This window comes from Chironomus tepperi, unplaced genomic scaffold, assembly GCF_022539635.2.
Source record: "Chironomus tepperi strain 1889 unplaced genomic scaffold, CSIRO-AGI_Ctep_v1 contig_465, whole genome shotgun sequence".
Taxonomy (NCBI): domain Eukaryota; kingdom Metazoa; phylum Arthropoda; class Insecta; order Diptera; family Chironomidae; genus Chironomus; species Chironomus tepperi.
In genome coordinates this window covers 1,331,520-1,355,958 of record NW_027226587.1, presented here as the reverse complement: position 1 = coordinate 1,355,958, position 24,439 = coordinate 1,331,520, and the positions used below count along the sequence as shown (strand labels likewise).

At 34.0% G+C, this 24,439-nt stretch overlaps 1 protein-coding gene and 2 long non-coding RNA genes across 3 annotated transcripts; 1 reads left to right on the top strand and 2 right to left on the bottom strand.

Moving 5' to 3' along the window:
• Nucleotides 1–2,920: 2,920 nt before the first annotated feature.
• LOC139099259 (carboxypeptidase N subunit 2-like) lies at nt 2,921–6,074 on the bottom strand. Its single transcript, XM_070651678.1, has 4 exons — nt 5,959–6,074; nt 3,786–5,153; nt 3,080–3,446; nt 2,921–3,023 (listed from the first exon to the last, which is right to left on the bottom strand). The coding sequence occupies exons 1-4, from the start codon at nt 5,972–5,974 to the stop codon at nt 2,960–2,962; spliced, it is 1,815 nt and encodes a 604-aa protein (XP_070507779.1). The 5' UTR covers nt 5,975–6,074; the 3' UTR covers nt 2,921–2,959.
• Nucleotides 6,075–10,851: 4,777 nt separating this feature from the next.
• Nucleotides 10,852–14,205, top strand: LOC139099253 (uncharacterized). The gene is made up of 3 exons (XR_011545283.1): nt 10,852–11,239; nt 11,355–13,842; nt 13,901–14,205. It is a non-coding gene; the product is annotated as an uncharacterized lncRNA (long non-coding RNA).
• A 5,011-nt stretch (nt 14,206–19,216) lies between these two features.
• LOC139099241 (uncharacterized) lies at nt 19,217–20,482 on the bottom strand. Its single transcript, XR_011545282.1, has 2 exons — nt 20,349–20,482; nt 19,217–20,288 (listed from the first exon to the last, which is right to left on the bottom strand). It is a non-coding gene; the product is annotated as an uncharacterized lncRNA (long non-coding RNA).
• Between the last annotated feature and the right edge of the window lie 3,957 nt (nt 20,483–24,439).

The following is a 24,439-nucleotide window of genomic DNA, read 5'->3' as shown; positions in this document are numbered from 1 at the left end:
AACCTGACACTTGCCCAACACCAAGAGTCAAACACCAGGGTAAACATCTAAAATGATAACAATTTTTACAATAGTTTCTGAATCTGGCTCTACACGATGCTGGCATCAAGCGAGATATTTGACCTTTTTGGTGCCGTATGCAATCCGGATGATTTTTCAAGTAAATTTATAGCTACAACAGTAACCTTTGGCATAAAAATGTAATTAATCGTCTTTATAGCTAGACAAATCCTCTATATATCCACTCGAGTCATACAAAACATACTATACGACACGTAATGCCAGCTATTGCAAACCTAACCACCAAATCAATTATAATAAATCAATATTGAGCTCAATCAATCTAATCAATTGCGTTTGCAGCATCCCAATCTGCGAATAATTTCATACCAATTTCTTATGATTATATTGTGGACATTATCACTGATCGTGACAAAGAAGAAAACAATTTTTTTTCTTATACTTCTCTCCTCATTTTTATTATTATTAAATTGATGCCCAATATTTAACTTTTCTCTTTTACTGATGCCATTTAATTTTAAAAAACGAAAGTTTTCTCTTTTAATTTTTTCTGCTTCTTCCTTCATATTCCGATTTTTTTCTTCTTCATCATCATCGGTTATTTTATATTTATAAGCCAAAAGACATCATAAAGATATTGAATTGGTGATAATGTGTTCGGCATACAAGCATCTCCATATAGCTCTCTTTCTGTTCAAAATCCGGAATTAAAGAAGAAAACACAAAAAAAAATTTCTTTTCTTTCTTTTTATTTCATTTCATTTCATTTTCTACAATAACGACAACCACAAACGACCTTGTGCGCACAATACACAAAACAGAGACTCGCGCGCATTTCAATCTCGATGTTCTGCGTGTGTATTTAACGAAATGAAAGATTAATGATTATAATTGTTAAGTGAAATACACATGTGCATTGTTTTTTGGATGTTTAGAGCCACTGTCAAGCTTTAATTACCACTGACGACTTTTTAATGTTTTAGAAAAAAAAGTGAATCTTATCAGTAGACACATCATTACCTGTAAAAATTCATGACTTTCTCATATCTTGTCACGTATTAAAATACTTCATAGAACACGTTCAACACTGTCCTATCTACATGCTGAATTAATCCTAAGAGAATCTTTTGTCAAATTTTTACGTGATTTAGGTCTGTGTGTCAATTGTAATCGCAATCTGGCCTTGCAAATTAACAATTAATTTTATTTATGTGACATCTTACAATGCTGTGTCTGGAAGGTTAATGGAGGACTATTTAGATATTCTAATTTGAGGCAAAATCTATGGTTTTTAAAAAAAATATTGTTTGAGCATTAATTGAAGTCTAATTTAACTTAATGGTTCAAATTTACAGCTTTTTAATTAAGCTTAGACAATAGATCTTCTTAGCTGATGTAGCTTTCCTTGCCAAGATGAACAATTTCTAGTTACTAACAAGAACTGCGATCGAGAAGACCTACGATCGACTAGACCTTGGATTGAGTAGAACTACGATCGACTAGCTATTAACTAGAGATTACGTCAAGCATCATGCCAAAATAGTCGACCGTCTAGCCTAGCATTCTTGCCTAACAGTCTAGGCCTAACTATTATATCAAGGTAAAGATCTATACACTGTCTGGAAACCTTCAGAGCTGGTTAATAGTTTAAGTTGGCATTCTGTCAAGCAGTACAAAACAGCCCCGATACCTCAAAGGTAAAAGCATACGACCGGAATTAGAAGGAACAGATCAGTTGTGATCCATGACCTTCCACAGGAGTCGCCTGAAGCTGGTTCTGTCGCTGGCTACCACTTGCCAATTTCCGATACCAATTGCATTACTATCTTTATCGACAGCTTCCTTCCAATAGTTCTTTGGGCGTCCACGGGCTTTTTTACCGTCCAGAAAATCAGCTTTGAAGCAGTCAAGCACTCAAGCTATTAAGTATCAAAATGAAGTATCATCAAGATCTGACACTATTTGACCATATCCATATCTTAATCATCAACAATTGCAAAGTGTCATGAAAACAATTCGACCTTGACTAAGACTAATCACCTTATTTACCCCCAACTAACCTCTCCATTACATTGAACAAGACATAAAAATTGTTATTTTCAAAAAAATGTTTAAAAAATTTCTCTCAAAAATACCTTCACATGCTGTAATTTGTACGATAACAGTAATGGTGATCTGCGTGGTGCTTATTAATTAATAAACAGCAGACAACAAAAAAATATCATGAAGCAGAGTGAAAGAAAACGAAAATACGAAACGGATACATCAAAAGACAATAAATATGTTCCGAAATATGAGATCATATGTGATAGTTCGGTGTTTGGTGAAATTTTTACAGCACCGAGGAGAAAGAAATGAAAAAAAAAATGCGAAATATAATTTGTATGAAATGAAATGAGCGGACAGTGTCAAGTTCAATATGAATCAACAAGTTCACTGTCGCTGACTTTCAAATATTTTTATTGGATTTTTGTTCAAGGGTTGTTAATAAATGACGGCACTGATTCCCAATAATTCTCAATATTCTCAATTTTATCAGCATATTCATGTCCATACACCTTGTCTGTTCGGATACTACAAGATTATGTGTCTATTTATTGGTTTTATTACATCAGGCATCATTTCACTCAAATTTAATAGTCTTAAAGGAACTAGCAGTTCACACTATTAGCCATAAAAACTCTTCAAACTCAACCAACAACTTTTACAAATCTTTCTTTTTGTGCAAAAAAAATCATGTCCGAATTTTTTATGACCGGCAAAATTTTAAAGCTTTTTTATTAAAATGCAATTAAAATTTTAAATTTGTGTGAAATACCTAAATTGGTGTGAAATTAATGGTCATGTTACTTAATTAAAAGAGAAACTGCATATTTTCTATTATTTCACACATAGTCTTCCTGTCCAGCTATTAAATCATCGATTGATAGAAATGTGGCTATGCATCAGTGAATGTACCATCAAATTCAACAGGCTGAATGCTCCAATTTGCATCTGATAAACTGTAAAGATATCAAATTAGTGATCCAAATTTTAAAACAGTCAGTTGCCCACTTACATTGATCTTATTCCAAAGAAATTGATTTGGAAATAATCTTCCATCGTATATGCTATATATGGATATGATTGACCTTCTTTATATACTAATATGACATTATTAGCCCATGTTATTCGAAATCCAGTCCAACTATCTAAATTTAATATGCCAGGTGATAGTACAATAGCTACATCAGTCGAATTATTCCTCACTATTCTGGTTCTTTGATTGTTGCAACATCCAATGACTATTTCAACCATTGGATGCGTTGGAAAGTCACAATGTGAGAGGGCGATATGAATCACGTGCCTGGAATTCACACGAAATTGTATTCCTGGACTTGGAGCTGAGAAGAATGTATATTCATCTCCGGGTATGGTCGAAGCATCTGAAAATGACATGATATCTGAATGCTGTTAAGCTATTCATCTACACAGTGGCGCATAGCCATTCAAATAGGTCGGATACTGCTGCAAAGACACAGATCCACTGGTACAAAGCCCTAAACTGATTGGAACAGATTACGATTAGTCAACAGTACTTCTAAATTTGAGCTTGACATTTGCGGAACTTACCAAGTTGACAACAGAGTTGGCAGACTTCAACTGGCAACCAACCTCCAGTTTAGGCCTGCCAACTCTGATGTCAAGTTTAAAGGTAGACAAAAAGTCATCAAATCCCATCCTGTCCCAATCAGGTAATCTTCTCAAATCAATGCTGTACTTACCAACAATATACCTAAAATTATTCATACAATTCCCAAGTCTTGTCAAGAACAATGCACGATTAGTAGCAAAATTGAAGAACCGCTCATTCAAGCACTTGTTGTTCCACATGTAAAGCACATTCAGTGACATTGCATCCTCAAAGATTCTCTCATCAATTGCATTAACTGAATTCCTATCAAGGTTCAGTAACGTCAGGTTGCTTAAATTTCCAAAAAAGTTCCTATTAATTGTTTTCAACTGATTATTCTCAAAATTAAGCTCAGTGATTCCTTCAATAGATGAAAATATTCCAGCTGGGAGTTCATCGATTCTGTTGTAGCTTACATCAAGTGATTGAAGTTGTGACAGTCCCTCAAACCATTTTGGATTGAGTCTCTCAATGCGATTGCGATTCATTCTTAAATTTATAAGGTTTGGAAGTCCAGTAAATAGGTTTTCAGGTATTGTCGATTCTGTAAGTTGATTATTTCCCAAATTGAAAATTTTCAAGGTTGTTAAGTTTGAATTTTCGAAGATATTGTCAGGAATTGATGCAATTTCATTGGAATTGACATAAAGTGACGATAAGTTCTGGAAATTTTGAAACCATAGTAAATTAAGCTTGGTTATTCTTGTCTCGGTAAGGATCAAGTGAATTAAATTTGTCGAGAATCTGAAGACTCCTGGTGCAATATTGTCATATAGCCTATTCCCGCTGATATCAAAGAGTCTTAGTTCCTTCAAGCTAATGAGGATGTCTTCTCGAAGTTCTGTTATCAAATTGTTACTGACTATAAGTCGATGTAAGCCTTCCAAAGCTGTGAACCATTGATGATTTAATTCAGTAATTCTCGTTGATTCCATATGAAGTCTTTTTAAGCTTGTAAGACCATTAAATAATCCACCAGGAATAAGACTAAATGGATTATTAGACAGTTCCAATGTATGTAAATTAAGCAAATTCCTAAAGACACCTTCAGGTAAGGTTTGGAGTTGATTGTACTCAAAATTGATATTAATTAGTCTCAGATTATTAGAAAAGGCATTCACATGAACATCAGCAATCTTATTTCCTCGAAGTAAGATTGTCTCTAAGCCCCTACAGCTTCTAAGTTCATTTTCGCCCACAGATAAAATCTCAAGCCACGAGTAATCCAAATAAAGAGCATTTGAAAACATTGAACATAAAATTCGTGGAATATTTAAGGTTTTAGAGGTTGGATTTCCTAATATTGCAGTCACGTCTTCATCTGTTCTTCCATCCAAATGTGCACCATCAATTGTTGTAAAATTATCAAATCCAAGTGGATTGTAGATGTTCAAATAACATGCGTAATAATTTGTAGCTCCAATAGTTACGTCATTGTAGACACAATCTAGTGTTTGTCCTATCGATGATCCAAAGAACAAGAAGATTAAAATAATTTTTACTTTTACTTCCATTTTTTTATACTTTTTGTTAAGGTTAATGGATTTACTGAGAGCTGGAATAATTTTGCATTCCTTTTATACTAAATGGTAAGAACCCGAACTCGTGGCTCTGAAAACTGTCGGGTTGTTATCAACTTTGCTGTTTATAGAGGGTCGGAATATGAATTGGCAACAAGATGAGATGGTTAAATTATATGATTAATTGCAGTAATATGCATGACATTGGTGAACTCCTTATGAAATGGACCTGGCAATTGTACACAAAATATGGTTCTTAGATTGCTTGTATTCAGTTCAATAATATGAAATTCAAGAAAAAGCTGGAACCAAACATAACATCATACACTCCAGGAAGACACACGACGTTAAAAAAAGCAAGAAATATGACACCAGACAGGCGTGACTCTGGGTTGTGGTAGGATTTCATCCAACTCAGTGTCATCGCGTAGTTACGCTGGCCTGAGGCTACATTTTTCACCTTTTTATCGCTGAACGACTTTCGAATTCAAATGAACATTGAATAATGTCTGGATTCAAAGGATGGTGTTCTTTGCCATGGGGACGAAACTGATTAATTACATTTTTGATCAATTATGGTAATTTATTGAATTTATCGATCAGTTCTACAATTAAAATTCAAGCAACTACATAGACTTCGAAGTAATTTTTTTCGATTGAAGCTGCAATATCATGAAAAATCCTTAATTGAATTTTTAAAAGAATTTCATTCAATACACAAAATTGTCAATATTCCCTAATTACCATAAATCCTCAACATTCAATAAATTGTCAATTCCATAAAATTACATCAGCATATAGCATCCATCAAATTAATGGAAAATTTTAAACACAAAAACACTTGAACCTTTATTGCCAATCTTATCTTAGAACAGACGTTACCAATAGACGATAAGAAAAGTATTAATGTAGAGTTCGTGTGATTGCCCCGCAAGCTATTCTTTCCACTGCTCGTGCTAATTTTTTTCTTGTCAAAAATTTGCCCGCAAGCAATTTCGCCCACTTTTTAAAAGTCTAGAAAAGTTCGCTTGTTTAGACTAACATTGTTTAGACTTTGACACGTGGATTGATTAATTTTGAAATTTAAAGGTTTAAAAGTTTTAGGTAGTTGATAGGAAAGGGTATGGGTGATTAATGAGAGCACTGCTTCTCAAACTTTTGTAAATTTGTTGTGTCGCCATAATTTGTGGTGCACTAATCTCGGGAGACGAACGACATAAAAAAGACTGGATATCCAGTCACTGGTTAGCCTGACTCTGACCTCAGATCAGAGACAATTCGTTACCAGATCAGACTTAAGTTGGTCTGATCACAGATTGGAGTCTAGTCGGTCACAGACCAGAGTCAAATCGGTTGCAGACCAGAGTCAAGTCAGTCCAGGTAAAAATCAAGTTGGCCCCAAATCAATGTCAAGTCAGCTCAGACCAGAGTTATTTCGACCCAGACCAAAGTCAAAACGGCCCAGACCAGAGTCAACTTGACTTAGAGTCGAATTATCGGAAAATGAAGCAGCGGATAACTATTATGTGCCACGGAACACCTCAGCCAGAGAATATTTTCAGGCACATTTCTCAATACCGAAACCAAAACTTCCCGGAATTCAATGAATTTCTTTGTAGATAAGTTCTCGGTTCCATTCTGGGACTCAGTCTCGGTTGCGTTCTGGTACTCAGTCTCGGTCTCGAAAATTCATTGATTCCAATACCTCGGGAAACCCTAGCAGTACACATGAGATTGTTGTGACGACAAACTCATATATCACAGCACACGGGTTGCCCACCTCTGAACTAATGTGTCGCAAAGTAGGGTTTTCAATACCGAACCAAATTTTCAATACCGGTATTTCGGTATTGAAAAATCTCAATACCGGTATACCGGTATCATACCGGTATTCAAAATTCAGACAAAATTGCTGTCTCAGGTCACGAAATTGGTGAAATTTTGCTTTTTTTGACATTTTTCCGTTTATTAATATCTTTAATAAATCTTCAAAACGTTTCAAAATATCATTTTAATTATGTGAAAAACCTTAAACAACTGTTATCTTTTTATAAAAAATTTCAAGTTTTCCATATGAAAGGACAAATTTTTCGATATTATTGGAACTATTTTTCACATGTTCATATGAATGGGTTTATAATTGCAAAAAAATTAACCAACCCTAAACAGCCAAAAATTCATTGTAACTAACTGATAGCAAGATAATGTGCACTCGATGGCTAGTTTTAACGTATCAGAAATAACACTAAGAAATAATATTACGCATCATTTTTTAATAATGAAAACTAAAATCAGTTACAACAAATTTTGGTTCAATATAAAATTCATATGTTAAGTTTAACACGTAATTTGACAATAAACGAGTGTAAATAATTTTTTTGACCATTTTTTATGGACTCCAAATACTCAACGTTTAATTTAATAGAAAATTTTTGAAAAATTATCTGAAATTTACTAAAAATATTAAAATTTTCCCTACATTTTTCCATACCGAGAATACCGGTATTCAAAAATCTTTAATACCGGTATTTCGGTTTTCAAATAATTTCGGTATACCGGTATTTCGATACCGGTATTGAAAACCCTATCGCAAAGCTTAGTTTGAGAAACACTGCTTTAATAAACTCGATTATTTTAATCCAATATATCCCATCCTACCCCAACAGAAGTCAACAGCCTAGAAATAATGAAAATAGTATTGTACAAATAAAAAAAGAAAATTAATTAATGCACAATTAGTATAAATTACAAAGCTTTTAATCTCAATTTCAATTTTTTCCATTATGAAATTAAAATTTTTTAGCAATAAAAAAAATTATTAAAAACAAATTTTATTGTTGAAAAAATTTAATTTCATTTTTCAAATTAAAGTTTGAATGATTTTATTTACAATAATAAGCATAAATAATTAATCACTCGATTATTTTTTTAATTTTTTTCTCATTCTCCTCCTTTTGCAATCCATCCAATGATGCTTTATAATCATTTTTGTTTCAAATTTTTACACTGCTGTGAATTAACGTCTCGTCTTACTCATAAATCATCAACAAATTAACGTATTTTTTGAGAGGAACAAAATTGAAAGTGTCAGAATTATAAAAGAGATGATATATTTTCGTTTCTCATGGGCTTTTGCAAGCAATTTTAGAGCATAATTGCTAATTAATGCTATCGCTTTTCATTTATTGAGCAACAACTTATTTAATTTTTTAGCGATAAATTCAATGTAATTGAGTATTTGGTTAGTGAGACTATGGAAAGTTTTTATGATGTAATTATCATGTGGGAAAATGCTTTTTTTATGGTCAGTGTTGTGCCTATGTTGCAGCATATTTTTTACTTACTTACTAACTTCGCTGGCTGGACAAATCAGCTGTGATTAGGATGGCCAGAGGATTCTCGCTAAAAATCGAGACACTTTTGGAAAACATCGAGACTTATTCTTCGTTGGGACACTGCAGCAAGACTGTAAAGTACAGCAGCGTTCCAGCAAAAATACTGAAGATGGCAACCTTAGCTGTGATCCATGACCTCTTTCAATCGACGTTTAAAACTGGTTCTATCGCTTGCTGCACTTTGGCAATTGTCAACTCCAAGTGTTGCAGCATAAAAAGATAAGTATGATGGCATCGCTGCCTGTAGCTTTCTAAGGAAGGCTGTGAGCCACGTTTCTACTTCATATAATTCGAATAAAAGACAAGAAAAGAACCCATGAACATCTCTGAGTTAGTATTGCGACCATGATATCGACGAGCCACCTCAAATCACATGTTGCAACGGATGTAGGCACAAAAGACATAGGTTCGTTAAAATCAATACCCCCTCCTCTCCTTGAAAGCCATATTTCTCAATACTTCCTTTCTTACTTACTTCGCTGACCGTACAGATCAAGTGTGATACATGGCCTCCCTCAGTCGGTTCCTGAAGCTGGCTACCGCGTGCCAATTACCAATTACCAATTCCAAGTGTGACACTATCTCTATCGAGCAATTTCTTAATAGACAGTAATACTCCTCCTTAATTGACATTCTGTCTTATGGAGCTATTAAGCAACACAGTCTCATTAAGTCTAGAGACCTCATAGAAAAAAAGTCTTATAATGAACAATCTTTCCTTTAGGGGGTGATTAGCATCCCTTTAGGGTGTTTTGTAGAGTAAATTCTTAACCCTCTTCCCCACCTTTATCTTTAATAGAAATGAATTCATAATTCTATGTCACTATAATTCTCTTCTTAACTCCCCAACCCTCACACTTAATATTATAAAATTCTTCAAAAAATTCTCAATTTATCAAAAATTTACCCCCCAACATCCACAACATCTTCCCACTTCCACTTAAAATTCAACTTAAACGAACCGTGGTTTATAAATTGATCATTTGAGTAGGAATTGATTTTAAATAGCTTACTTGTTCAGCTGCTATACAGTACATCATAACTTACCTACAGAGGCAATAATTCAAAAAAATTTCAATAAGATTTATGTTCCTTACTCTTATTCTTCCTTTACATTTATTGATTTTTTTTTTTTTTGACTAAACAACATCATTATTAAAGCATAATTCATCATCAGGTCTGGAGATGGAAGTGCGATGGGGATGTTTGGCAAAAATAATGATCTCGTCTGTGTCCAAAAAAATAAGAAAAATTACAAGAAAAAGTTTTTCTCGGCCAATTTATGCTCGAAACTAAATTCAAAGCATTTTGTATGGGGTCAATGATACGAAACTGTAGAAATATTATTTTATGGACTCAAAATATTATTCTTTGTTAAAGTCAAGTGTCATATATGGAAAGTTTTCAGCAACTTCACATGAGAAACTTTAAAAAAGTTTAAGGAAGTTTTAAATTGGCATTATTGTTACGATAAAAGGTTGGAAAAACTTGGAAATTTTTTTATTAAATTGCTTATTCTTATGGATATGATTAAGGTTATGATAAAATTTTTGTTAAGAAGTCCCGAGCGACATAATGCAGTGAACTTTATTTTTCGCCATAAAAATGGGTCAAGATACCATCAGGGCAAAATCGCTTCTTACCGTTAATACGATAACATATCACCGGTGCCCTATGGAACATAGGGTTCGATCATTTACCATACGATTTATTGTCGAGCGCTCTAACAAATAAACTATTGAGGCTGTTTTAAAACGCTTAGCAAAATAATAATTTTTATTCTACCTTGAAGGCTTGTAGACAGTTTATTGATCTTTTCGAATGATGCGGTTTTTCTTAGAAACTTCAGTTTAACATATTTAGCAAGATCTTTCGGGTTTTTTATGTAAGGTAGGATGGAAATAACCTTTCTCTAGTACCAAAATTCTAAATTGCTTCTTTTAACTCCCGACATTTTAAGCGCATTTTTGAAAATAAAAAAATCATAAATCATTTTTAACCAAACGATACCGAAATAAATAAATGACAAGGAGATCTCGTTCTTTACCAAGTCGACCAGCCGAACAAATTGAATTGTTATGTAGCTTTTTTTTAATAATTCGCTAAATAAACTAGCGAGTTTTAAAACTCGCTAATCACGTTTCTCTGGGTTTATTTTTTGCTAGTAATTTATTAAAAATTCTTACAATATTAAAATCAAACCATTTAGGTATTAAAAATTTTAGTTTCTTTTCAAATTTACTGAAGTAAGGATCAAAAAAATGAACAGTATCAATTATTTTTCTATAATTTTCATCATCTCAGCATCAACATTAATTGCTTTTTGTGATGAAAATTACTTTCAAATTAATTCATCAAAAGAATCAGAACTATGTTCAAGTCTAATTAACACTATTAACAAGGAATGTAAAATATCATATGGATCGTACAGATGGGAGGATATGCGTATTAACTTTATTCTACCACAAGACGCTGTTTATGGAGGTCAAAATTGGGGCATGGAACCACTTTTTGTTGTCAGAGGAAAAGGAAGTAATTCTAGTTATTATGGAAAAATACCAATACCATATCAACGCAAGAATGCTTTCCTTACAAATACAGAACGAGAATTTGAAGCTGCTGAATTTCAAGTAAGTAATCCAATTAAATAGTTCAAGAAATGTTAATTAAAATTTCGGCCAAGTGATCGTGTGACTACTTCTAAACTACTTGTTAAATCATAAGTTATCATCATCTTAATTTCAGGTTCTCACAGCAAAATCCTACTCGTGGTGCAATCCAAATTCTGTAAACAAATTTGCAACAAAAATTGACCCAATATGCAGAGCATTTTATGATGGATTACTTACTCCAGGTACATTGGTAGGAAATAGATGCAGAGTTGGATGGGGAAAGATATATTTCTATGATGAATATGAAGTCCTTGTTGTTGGTGCTGGATGTAGATAAGACGTACTGCTTTCGTCAATGTAAAGAATACATTTCATCAATAAAATTAGTTGATAAAAAATGTCAAATAAATAACCAATTTAAAGCAATTGTTTTGTTTTTATATTGAGGGTCGTGGCAAAAAGATTCAGCTGCAGCTGTAATAGAATCAAGTCCGTGCTAAGTAGAATGTCAATTTAAGCTGATAATCAGCAGCGTATAGCTCTTTTCCAATGATGCGGCTTTTCTTAGAAAATTAACACATTTGGAATGGAATTTAAGATTTTTTAAATAAGAAAGGATGGATATCCCCAATAAGGTCTTGTAATTTCTTATAAAAACTAAAAAAATTCTTTTAGCTACTTATTTATTTGACATTTTTATCAATTTTTATTTCATTTTATCTAATTTTATTGATTTAATTTTTTCAGTTGCGAGCAACACTTCTTATTTACAACCTGCACCAACAACAAGGACTTCATATTCTTCAAAGAAATGTGCAATTGCTCCCCATCCAACTCTGCATGTATTATCTATGAGTGTACCTGGTGTATAATCTCCGTTATAACGAGCTCTGCATATCGGGTCAACTTTTGTTGCATAGTTGCTTACAAAATTTGGATTGCACCACGAGTAGGCTTTTGCTGTAAGAATCTGAAAGATGGCACGTAAGACAATTTAAATGCTAAAGTTTAGTCAACGGAGTACTTACTTGAAAATCAGTAGTTACAATTTCTTGTTCGGCATTTGTTAGGAAAGCAAACTTGTTTTGGTATGGTATTGGTAATTTTCCATAGTAGTTAGCATTGCTTCCTTTACCTCTGACAACAAAAAGTGGAGCACCTCCATAATCAACCCCATTTTGACCTGCAAAAACAGCGTCTTCTGGTAGAACATAATTAATACGCATATCCTCCCATCTGTATGATCCATATGACATTTTACATTCTTTTTTAAGTGTGTTTATTATATCTATAAATTGTTCTGATTCTGTTATTAATGAATCATTTTCATAGTAGTTTGGATCACAAAAAGCAATTGATGTTAAAGCTAAGATGATGAAAATTATATGGACACAAATCATATTTCTTCTGTTCTTGACTTCTCTAAAAGTGAAAAGAAACTAAAATGCCAAACACTTAAAAGGTTTGATTTTAAAAGTGTAAGAATTCTAGATGAACAAGTCGCGGATAAAAAATCCCAAAGGAACTTGATAAGCGAGTTTTAAAATCTTTCATGTTTTTTAGTGAATTAATGCTCGAGGGACTTAAGCGCATTTTTGTCCCAGCCTACAAAACGGTCCACTTCTCAAACCTTAGAAACGAGATCCAGGTCCCCTCCCGACCCACAAAACAAGATCCAGTAGGATCCAGGTTACTTCCAGACCTAAAAACAAGATGCAGTAATGTATAAGTCACTTCACAGACTTGAAAAATAATTCATATTAAGAAGTGCTTCACGTAACGGTTTTCTGAAATTCAAACTATCTAACGGATTTGCAAATTTTAAAATTTTCCCGCAAAAAGTTATTTACATTTTGTACTGAAAACAAAAATTCATTAATTATAGTATTTTGACAATGTTTCAAGATTTTTTATTGGCCGTCGCTGCAATAACTTTATGGAACTGAGCTGATGCAAAAAACCAGAGCTCTCAATGATGGAAGCCGACCGAACAAAGTAATTTATTAAGCTACCTTTTTGAAAACAAGTTTCTAGTTTATAATAATACAATATGTTCGACTAGCTGACTGGGTAAGCGACAAGAAATCGGTAACCAGAAATCGTAAAAAGCACCAGAATAATTCAATGGCAAGGGGCTAATGCTTTAAACTTTCTTAAATCCCTAAAAGAAGAGACTTACAAGATTGTACAATTCGCTAATCACCTTTCTCTGAGAGTTTTAGTCATTTATTGAGAATAATTACGATTTTAAAAAGTATTAAATATTTTAGTTTCTTATCAAATTTAGACAAGTCAAGAACAAAAAAAAAATGAATTGTGTCAATATAATTTTCATCATCTCAGCTTTAACATCAATAGCTTTTTGTGATCCAAACTACTATGAAAACAACAAAGAATGTACATTATCATATGGATCATATAGATGGGAGGATATGCGTATTAACTATGTTCTACCAGAAGACGCTGTTTTTGCAGGTCAAAATTATGGAGGTCAACCACTTTTTGCTGTAAGAGGTAAAGGAAGCAATTCTAATTATTATGGAAAATTACCAATACCATACCCAAACAAGCATGCTTTCCTTACAAATGCTAATCGAGAATTTGAAACTGCTGATTTTCAAGTAAGTACTCCGTTGACTAAACTTTAGCATGTATATTGTCTTACATGACATCTTCCAGATTCTTACAGCAAAAGCCTACTCGTGGTGCAGTCCAAATTTTGTAAGCAACTATGCAGCAAAAATTGACCCGATATGTAGAGCTCGTCATGAAGGATTTTTTACTCCAGGTACACTCGTTGATAATACATGCAGAGTTGGTTGGGGAGGACTTGCACATTTCTATAATGATTATGAAATCCTTGTTGTTGGTGCAGGATGTAGATAAGAAGTGTTGCTCACAACAGAGAAAATTACATCAATAAAAATTAGATAAAATGTATAAAAGGTGATAAAAATGCCAAATAAATAAGCAGTTTAAAGGAATTTGTTTTGTTTTTATATGAACTAGTTCGGGAAGTGAACTGGATCTTGTTTTTAGGTCGAGTAAGTTACTAAGATCTTATTAGATCAGATTTTTATGTCAGGAAAGTAATCTGGACTTAACTTGATCTTTTTTTCCTTCAATAAAATTGAGATTCTAGGTCGGAAGACTCCAAAATTTCAATGTTTTAATGAAAATAATTAATAAGCATCCCCAAATAACATCCATTTAAACTTTTCAATGCAAATATTTATAAAAGAACTTATAATTCATTCTCAAACTCTTGCCAAATTCCCATAAGAGCTCTGTGTGAATATTGAATGTCTACTGGCATCAAAATTGTATTAAATATTATTTATAATGCTTATCAATAATAAGCTTGAGACGTCTAGTGAACCTTGACATTAAGAAAAGCTTATCATTATTATTGCTCTTTTGTTTTAAAAAGTACAATATAGTTTAAGAGTTCAATCAGCTGCTTTTCTCATCTCAAATTTGATTTTTGAAGATAATTCATTGATTTTGATGCAATAACAACATGCAATAACATGCAACGTCATCGAGTTGGTGTGACAAGAAACAGCGATAAAGCACCCGAATTCGACTAGACTCTCCCTGGTATCGAACCCGGGTCGTTAGAACGGTAGCCTAACGCTCTAACCACTACGCCACTGCTGCTTTTTCGCTACCCAACATTATTATTGCATAACAAAGAAAAAGATATCTTAAACTTCCTTTTTTATATCTCATGTTCGTACTTGTGACAACTTCAACTACTGAAGTCATGCTTCACTCCTTAAGAAAAAAAAGTTTCTATTTTAGTTAAAACTTAATCCCTTCCCCATCCTCCTGGCAACAGTTGTTCTACATTGACTTTGACATTTTTATATTCACACCGTTTTCACGTGTGAATGTATTGAATTTGTTCAGATTGAAAAATCAGTTTTTTGGATTTTGCAACAAAACTAAGCACAATGGCAAGTTTTGTTCTATCGCAAAAAGTTTGTGCCTGGAATTCCTCACCATAATCAAAAAACAGATTTAAAATTGGTTGTGGCATTGCTGAGAAAATCGAAAAATTCGCTTTCTGTAAGCAAGCAAACAAGCAAACAAGCAAACAAACAAGCAAACAAGTTAATCAGCAAGAAATCTCAATAACGAGACATCGTAGAGATTTCTAGTTTTTTGCAAACGATCCGTGCTGCTCTATAGAAGAGCTGATTAGATTTTGGGCATGGCAGGAGCAGCCGTTGCTTCTAAAAAAGCAAAAAACTTTCGTTTTGATACAAAATTTCAAAATCAATGTTTACCACGATTTCTTGGAACTTTGAACATTGTATGAAAATTCAATAAATTATTTACAGCGAAGCTTGGCCTACCCGCTGGAGCTTGATTCCTCAAACATTTGCCAAGCGAAGCTTGGCCTACCCGCTAGAGCTTAATCCCTCAAACATTTGCCAAGCGAAGCTTGGCCTGCCCGCTGGAGCTTGATCCCTCAAACATTTGCCAAGCGAAGCTTGGCCTACCCGCTGGGGCCTGATCCCTCAAACATTTGCCAAGCGAAGCTTGGCCTACCCGCTGGAGCCTGATCCCTCAAACATTTGCCAAGCGAAGCTTGGCCTACCCACTGGAGCCTGATCCCTCAAACATTTGCCAAGCGAAGCTTGGCCTACCCGCGAGACTTTTTATGGGACGGTGTGAATATATCCGCATTGGGTTTCTACCCGATACACTAGTTAAATATTTGATTTTAAGCTCAACTAATCAGATTATGCAGAAGCTGATATTGTAAGGAACAAAATGCTTTTCCACTTCTTATTTTAATATGAAAATTGTATAAAATTTATTACCTCCTACACAGTCAGTTCACTCTTAATGTTCAAGTAGCAAATGATTAATTTAATATTTTTTGTGTTTTTCTGATGTTTATGAATTTTACTCTAGAATTCATGAGTGGGCGCTGAATTTAGTTTGGTTTTAATGATACAATTGATATTATTGTTTAGTCTCTCAATAAATGAGCAGCCATTAAAGTAATAGAATGAAGTAAGGATTGTACGAATCGTTGTCATGTAAACACTTTTTATAATAATTGAGAGTTTGGAATCGAACCTACGTACTCACAAATATAGTCTGCTACTTAACAACACGACCATAGATGATTACTCTCGAAACCGCAGAATCACTTATAAATGGTGTACTCTAAAACAGTGGTGGGTAACCTGTGTGCCACGACACAATAGTGTGTTGCCTACAATTTTCGGAAATGCCATGAATCATATGGCAAATGCAGTTTCGATCTAGGGTAACCACCAAGGTGTGTCATATCCTAAAAGCGATCAAACAACACTGCAGTATATCCTTAAAGTAATTCACAAAAAAATGTAAATTGATATTAAATAAAAATTTCTTATTATTCAAAATCTGTTCAATCAGAGGTCAAGGTCACTGCCAAAAATTGCTCTCAAGTTTCAATAACAAGAAAAATGAATGGAATGGAACTGAATAAATTAACTTCAAATTTTCACCAAATTGATGTGGTAAGGATGTGAAAATTTGGGGTTCACTAAATTTGCATATTTTTTTTTTTTATTTATTCATCTGTAAGTTTTTGTTTCCACTTGTCTGCCTGTCTGTTCAATTAAGTATCTTCCTTAAAATCTTTGTAAATTCATGTTGATGTAAATTAATTAGATAATCAGGCTGTTTGCTCTCAAATACTTCCTATTTCACTGTACAGAAAAGTTTTGAGAGGGTTCAGAGTGTCTGGACCGGCACAGAACAGTTTTGAAAGGTCTAGATTGTCCAGAGAGGGTACAGAAAAGTTTTGAGAGGGTTCAGAGTGTCGTATAGGCATAGAAAAGTTTTGAGAGGGTTCAGAGTGTCTGGATAGGCACAGAAAAGTTTTGGAAGGTCCAGATTGTCCAGAGTGGGTACAGAAAAGTTTTGGAGGATTAAGAGTATCTAGAGAAGGCACAGAAAAGTTTTGGAAGGTCCAGATTGTCCAGAGAGGGTACAGAAAAGTTTTGAGAAGGTTCAGAGTGTCTAGATAGACACAGAAAAGTTTTGGAAGGTCCAGAATGTCCAGAGAGGGCACAGAAAATATTTGAGAGGTCCAGACTGTCTTGAGAGGACACAGAAAAGTTTTGAGAAGGTTCAGAGTGTCTTGAAAAGGCACAGAAAAGTTTTGAAAGGTCAAGAATGTCCAGAGAGGGCATAGAAAAGTTTTGAGAGGTCCAAAGTGTCTTGAAAAGGCACAGAAAAGTTTTGAGAGGTCCAGATTGTCCAGAGAAGGCACAGAAAAGTTTAAAGTTTATCAGTTAACCGCGAAAACTAAAAGTTCGGCCATTACTGGTTTAGACAACAATGATATACTACAAAATAGAAATATCCCATAAATTCCGATACATTCCGTCCAGTTGAATGAATTTTCAACAACAAGAAGCACGAGATGAATGAGAATATTGAGCAAAAAGTTTGTTATTTACAGTCCTGTCAATGATTTATATGCCAATTAATCAAATTCAAAAATTTCATTGAGCTGAACAGCTAGTCATGAATGAAAATTGAGGAAGTAAATATTGAATATTTAAAATCGTGCTGAATAAAAGCTTCAAACCATCAAATTTCATTGTAAATTCTGTTTGCATGTTTTGTCAGCTCTCACTTTTCAAATTTTTACCCGAAAAAAAATTCACACAAAACTTTCAAAACGATTTGACATTTAACCAGCTTGTTAGCATAGCTGACCTAACCTCACAATTCGAAAGTCATTGTCTCTGACCTTAGTGGATGCACTTGAATGAAATCAGATGACCTTGATGGAAACCCGCAATTTTCCAATTAATGTCAAGACAACATACCAATGGAATTCCACAATTTCTACGCAGAAATAAGCTCAAAAAATCAGAATTTACAGAAAGAAAGTCAACACATCGCTCACAATTTTCAGTGTCGACGATATCAACAGAAGCAAAGTTGAAAAAAAGAAAAGAAGAAATCAAAATAAATGAACAGTCAAGCATCGCAATATACAAGTTCATGGCTATTCACCTTTAGTCATCACATTCTCTTTCATTTTCATTTTATGTCCCGGGCATTATGTCAAATTAATCTTATCTCTCTCGTCTGTTGTATATTTTTTTTGGATGAATCGTCGATAATTCACTTTTACTTCTTGTTTCTACTATCGTCATCATTATCATCATCATCATGATGTTTTTAAAGCTCCAAGCACATTTTTCACTCAATAAGCAACTAAATTTCATTGAGGAATTGTTACGTTAATGTTAATGCCTTGCTTTCAGTCTCTCGGAATTGAAATTGAAATGTTTTTACTACGTTGATTATTGTGTCTTGTGGTATCGATGCGAGACATGGGAATCTTTTCCTTTTTTACTTTGTTGTATCTTTTGGAATTTATTTTGGTAATCAGCTTGGTCGATGGATATCTTTCATGATTTGATTGTTTCATTACGTTTTGTTACTGTTGTTAATGTCATGTTAAGTATTGGAGATTAGGTGATTATCATTTGCTATGAAAATTTTATGAATGAAGTTTGTGGCTCAATTTATTGGCAGTTGTTTGGTAAAATTACTTAAAAAATTGGTAATCAAGTGCTGCTCAGAGATTTGGAATGTGAAATAATTGAAAATTACCAGATTGTCCTCTTCTTCTTTCTAACTAATTAACTACTTTACTTACTTCGCTGGTCATACAGATGAGTTGTGATCCATGACCTCTCACAGGAGTCGCCTGAAGCTGGTTCTATTGCTGGATATCACTTCCGTATTTTAATATAAAAAAAAAAAATACGTTTTAAATAATTGATGGCAATTTAATGTCCAGATGATGACTAGTTCTAACGTATTTTTGTCCACTCGGGTAGGGTTCGCCCAAAACTGCAAGCCTACAGCAATTGCCGAACTACAATATTCAGCCGAAAACTATGAACTAAAATTCAGACCTGCAGGACTTGACCGAACTCTATTAAAAACTAAGAACAACTCAAATTTACAAATTTGAGAACAAAAACATAATTTATTCAGTTTTGTTAATCTTAAAATTTAATGAAAACTTAGCAAAAATACTTCATTAAATGCTGATCAATCTGATGATTAAAAAAGGCATACGGCGTGAAAAAGTCGAAAAACAGTGTACCAAGACGTGATTCTAGCTTTGAATCGGATTTTGTGAAAATTTTGTAGCCTGTCCCTAGTCCGGTGTGCTTCGAGCAAGCTTCCAGTCTCATACCTTTTTGTCAGATTAGACAAAATCCAGCACACAGTTCCAATAGCGCCTTTACTCTGACTTTGAGTATGATTGACCAAAATCCGGCCCTATACTAAAGTCTGACCTGGAGATACCATTTTCTGACTTTTTCACAGCATATGCCCTTTTAGGATGCCACGAACTACAGATCAGCGCACAGATAGTGATCACATGTTGATTGAGACTTCAATTCCTCTTACTTACATATTATGCTATGCTGCACATTGATTTTTCATAACAGCTATAGCATCCTCAACCTTCTTTCTTGAATTATTAATATTCTTATTAATGCATGGAATTGCCTGGACCCAAAGGTAAACTAATTTGTTCAGGGTATCAAAAGCATTAGGATCTATGTGAGTAACTTTGCTTTCCAGAAATCCAAGAATTCTCAAATCTGGATTATAGTCGAATAAACCTTGTTCAATGACTTCAAGATCATTGTATGCTAAGTTTAAGCATGTAAGTTTTGGGAAAGGTTTTAAGTCAGATTGATGAATTTCTTTCAAGCCGCATTTTTTGATGGAAATTAGCTTGAGATTTTTAAAGGTATTTTCTAAGCCTGCAGGAAAATAATGGACTGTCTTGCTTTTGACAGAAAATCCAGCAACATCATTGTCATTTTTTAACCAGTGATGTGATCCACTAACTGAGCTGATTACTGCTGATTCCTTAGATGTGATGTTCGGGTTAGTTTTGACTTCACAATCATACAAATTTCCAGCAGCTTCATATCTACTGTCATCATAGAAACAACTAATACTTGTCGATGCTGATGAATCAAGAATTGAAAGGATGAGGCAGGAAATTAAACTAGAAGACAAATATACCAGTGATGTGAACTGTTCCTTAATCAATTTTATTCTAACTTACATCAATGCCTTCATTTCAAATATTTTTGGAATTAATCTTTAGATTTAAAATTTAATTTTAAATTTAAACAAAACAAACTCACAGAATCAAACTTTGACCGCAGAATGCTCTCCAAAAATAAACCGAAACCTCTCATTCCATTGAGTTTAGTGCCGTACTCATATAACATTACTGTGTCTCATTATTCTTGTTTCTCTTTGAGTTCTTATTCCTCTCTTAGTTTGAAAATGATCTCAAAATGAGTACACTTGAAGCTAAGCGGCTACTGTTTAAAAGATGTTAGTCTAAAGCAGGGGTGGGTAACCTGTGTACCTCCAAAAAATTTTTAGAAATGTCATGAACCGTATGCCGTTTGCTGTTTTGTCCATGATTGCAACAAGGTTTGCGAATTGCGGAACACGGATCGGGAATGGTCGAGACAGGGAATGGTCGAGACAGGGAATGGTCGAGACAGGGAATGGTCGAGACAGGAAATGGTCGAGACAGGGAATGGTCGAGACAGGGAATGGTCGAGATGAGAACGGTCAAGATGGGAATGGTCGAGACGGGAATGGTCGAGACGGGAATGGGATGGGAACGGATGGGAACGGATGGGAACGGTCGGGATGGGATTTGCGGGAAATTCCTATTCCGTTCCCGATGAAGCCTACTTCCAACATTTCAACATGTGCTGATCGAGCATCTACTACTATAGTAGTGTCTTACTCACTAACTTCACTGGTTGTACAGATCAATTGTGATTCATGACCTCCCTCAAATGTCGCCTAAAATCAGCTCTTTCGCTGGCTACAGTTTACAAGTTTCCGATTCCAAAAGCAATACTATCTCGATCGACAGCTTTTTTCCATAAGTTCTTTAGCCGTCCACAAGTCAGTGAGTAGCGCACATAAATATTTATTTAATGGATGTCATTTAAAGACGAGCCCAAAAATAACATCATTATCATTATTCGCCTACCTTATGTACAGAAGCCCTCTTCAGGCTTAAAAGGTCAATAACCAAATTATTATTAATTATCACCAATTATCCTCAAGCTACTTATTGAATCATAAATCGTTTTGACATCCGATTTAATATTAAAAATTATGCATTATCGATCTCTTTAACTCGAAAATTGCAAACATTAAATAATTGACTAAATTAAGGCCATAAGCAAAAATTTTTCGAAAATAATTGTAATTTGAGAGTGTAAATATGATGCTCAATTTATTCGTAATTTGAACAGCATTCAGCAAACAACAGTGAAAACTTAATTGACTGAAAAGTATTTGATGTTGTTATAAGTAGATAATGCAAGCAAGGTAATTTAATGGTTGGTAATTTTCTACAAAATTACCTTAATCCGTTCATTTCTTTGATCTTTAATGTCGTCTGTAAGATGGGTTTATGTTAAAATCAGCTACAGTAGTCATTCCAATGGTGATGGATAGGAAAGGTTCGATGATAAATGTTGGTGTTAAAATTGATCATTACAATGTAATGGAAGAGATTATCGATGTTGATTTGGATTTATTTCCTTCACGTGTCTCGGTAGCTTGTTGAGATTAGATTATGAGTTTGGACTAGGATAGAAAGTTGCATCATTGTTGGGATTGCTATTAAAATTCCAATTTTAATGTTGCTAACTAGTAATTTTAGGGTTTAATTTAAGGTTAATGTTCATTTATTACGGATGTTTCATATCTAGGAGGAACAGATGGTCTGTAATTGAATGACATTAAATAAATTGATAAATTTAACCTTAAAATCAAACGGATTAGCAGGGAACCTAGGAAGTTACTGATAGTTGTCCATCAAGAATTGTCTCGGCACATACTAGAAGAGTTAAAAATCTGCGGAAACTCGATTAGGAACGATTTTAAAATTCGAGTTTGCAGCTATCTGCGTAGACCTCGAAAGAACTCATGAAAAGAAGCTGTTGGCAGAGAAAGTAAAGCTTTTGGAACCAGGAATCAAAGGGATTCAGCAATAGAGCAAGTTTTTGGAAGGGGATGTATTGCAATTGATCTGTACATCGAGCAAAGTTAGTTAGATATCAACTAGAATAGCACTAATTGGTAAATCGATCTAAAATTTGGCACCAGGTTGACGTGACTCAGGAATTGCTCTAGATTTGAATCAAATCAGACACCAAACACACCAAGTAAAGAGCATGCTTTCATCAATCCCACTACAGTATCTTAAAGCAGTTTCAGTGTCTGTTTAGACAAGTCAGATTCACGCCAGTCTACGACAGGATTTTTGATCGATTAACAAATTTATGCTATTCGGGTAAGTATGCTTCTTCTTCGCTGGCATTATAGATAAATTGTGATCAATGATCTCCCTCAGATGTAGAGTAAGCATTGTTGGACTTCATTTGTAAACAACCAAAACTTCGTCTTTCCTAAGACTTCAACATCCAATTTCATAGCCATAAATCTTCAAATTTCAACCAAAACAAACATTCCCAAAAATTTATTAACTCATCAAAAATTAATTAATTAAAATCTATGATTATTAAAAACAGCACTAAATAAATCACAAACTCTCATCATCTTCACGAGTGAAAGTTAACATTTTGCAATAAAAAAAAGCAATAATCTATGAATTGCAAAAGGGAGAAAAGGAAAGGTTTGCAATTGAATGAAGACAGCTGGTTTTGTAAAATGATTTTAATGCTTTTGATGCTCACGTAAAACCTACTTATTTTCGAGTACTTTAAATTACCTTCAGATGTGCACTGAATATTGCATTTTTTCTGGGGCAATATTTAATTTCCGCACTGACTATTTTTTGGACTGAAAATTTTCTACAATATGTTGTATGATAATAAATTTTTTTGGTTAATGGACTTGGAGAGTGCAATAATAAAAGTCTGGTTTTTCTGGTTTACTGCATGAGATTTCATTTGCCACTTTTTATCTCATAATAGAATTTTACTTTTTGCATATGTTTTTTTTTGGGTAATGGAACTGCGATGTTTACTTGCTCTTAAATCTTAATTCAGTCTAAAATGTGGTGTCATAGCTGTGAAAGATCTGGGGTATCGTACTTTTAGGAAAGTGAATTTACTGAATTGCTGGTTAATAAACCTAAAATCTGACCTTAAGAAGCAAAGGGCATGTTCTCGAGAGTTTGCGTACCTTAAGGCATGGACACTGAATTTGATCCGGATGAAATTTCTTTAGTTCGAATCAAAGATTTTATTGTTCCAGATGAAAGCGAATGTAAGTATTTATATCGGATGAAATAATTTTGAGAGTCAATGCCTTGATGAGCATTCTCGTGAGCGTTACTACTCTGCTCTTGAGAGCACATACTTTCCTTGCTACGGGAAATCATCTCTTTTAAGAATACGAGTGTTCGATTCCCATCTGAGAACAAAATGATTGAGAACTTTTGACTTCCTCGTCTTTTATTACAGATAGGACACCCTCTCCCTAACAAGCGAATGTCCTTTCAGACGAGATTCTCTTTCCCGTAATAAACGAACAACCCTAAAACATTCCATAAATAAATATTCACGTCTTATTCCCTCAATTTCACTATCTATTTCCCTAAGGGAAAATTCAAAAATTATGTAAAGCATAGGGCGTCCCGAGGCGGCAGGAGGGAGGAAGACTCATTATTTTGGGATGTGAGGACTCATGGGGGGTCTAAAAACCTTAAAATAGGGATCCCCGTTTCGTAATTTCTGAACATTCCCAAACCATTCATAAATCTTCAATTTTCAATCAACATTCAATTCTCAGTAATTCACCACCAAAAAGTAGCTCATGACTTGCTTATAACAGCAACAAATTCGCACATGCTTCTCATGTCTCTTCTTAAGTCAATAACAACATTCATAACTAAAAAGCTTAATCAAAATTGCATAATACAATTGCTAATACAGCACTCACGTAGTAGCAATATTTCAATCTCATTCCAAATTGATCTTCGATTATGATGATGATTTTTGCAGACTCTGCAAATAAAATAAAAAAATTTCAATTTAATTTACTTGAGAAAGAAAAAAATAAACATTTGCTGTTGCTTTCAATTCGTTAAATTGCAGCATTCGCCGAGTTAATTTAATTGAATCAACAATGTGAGATGAAAATTATCAA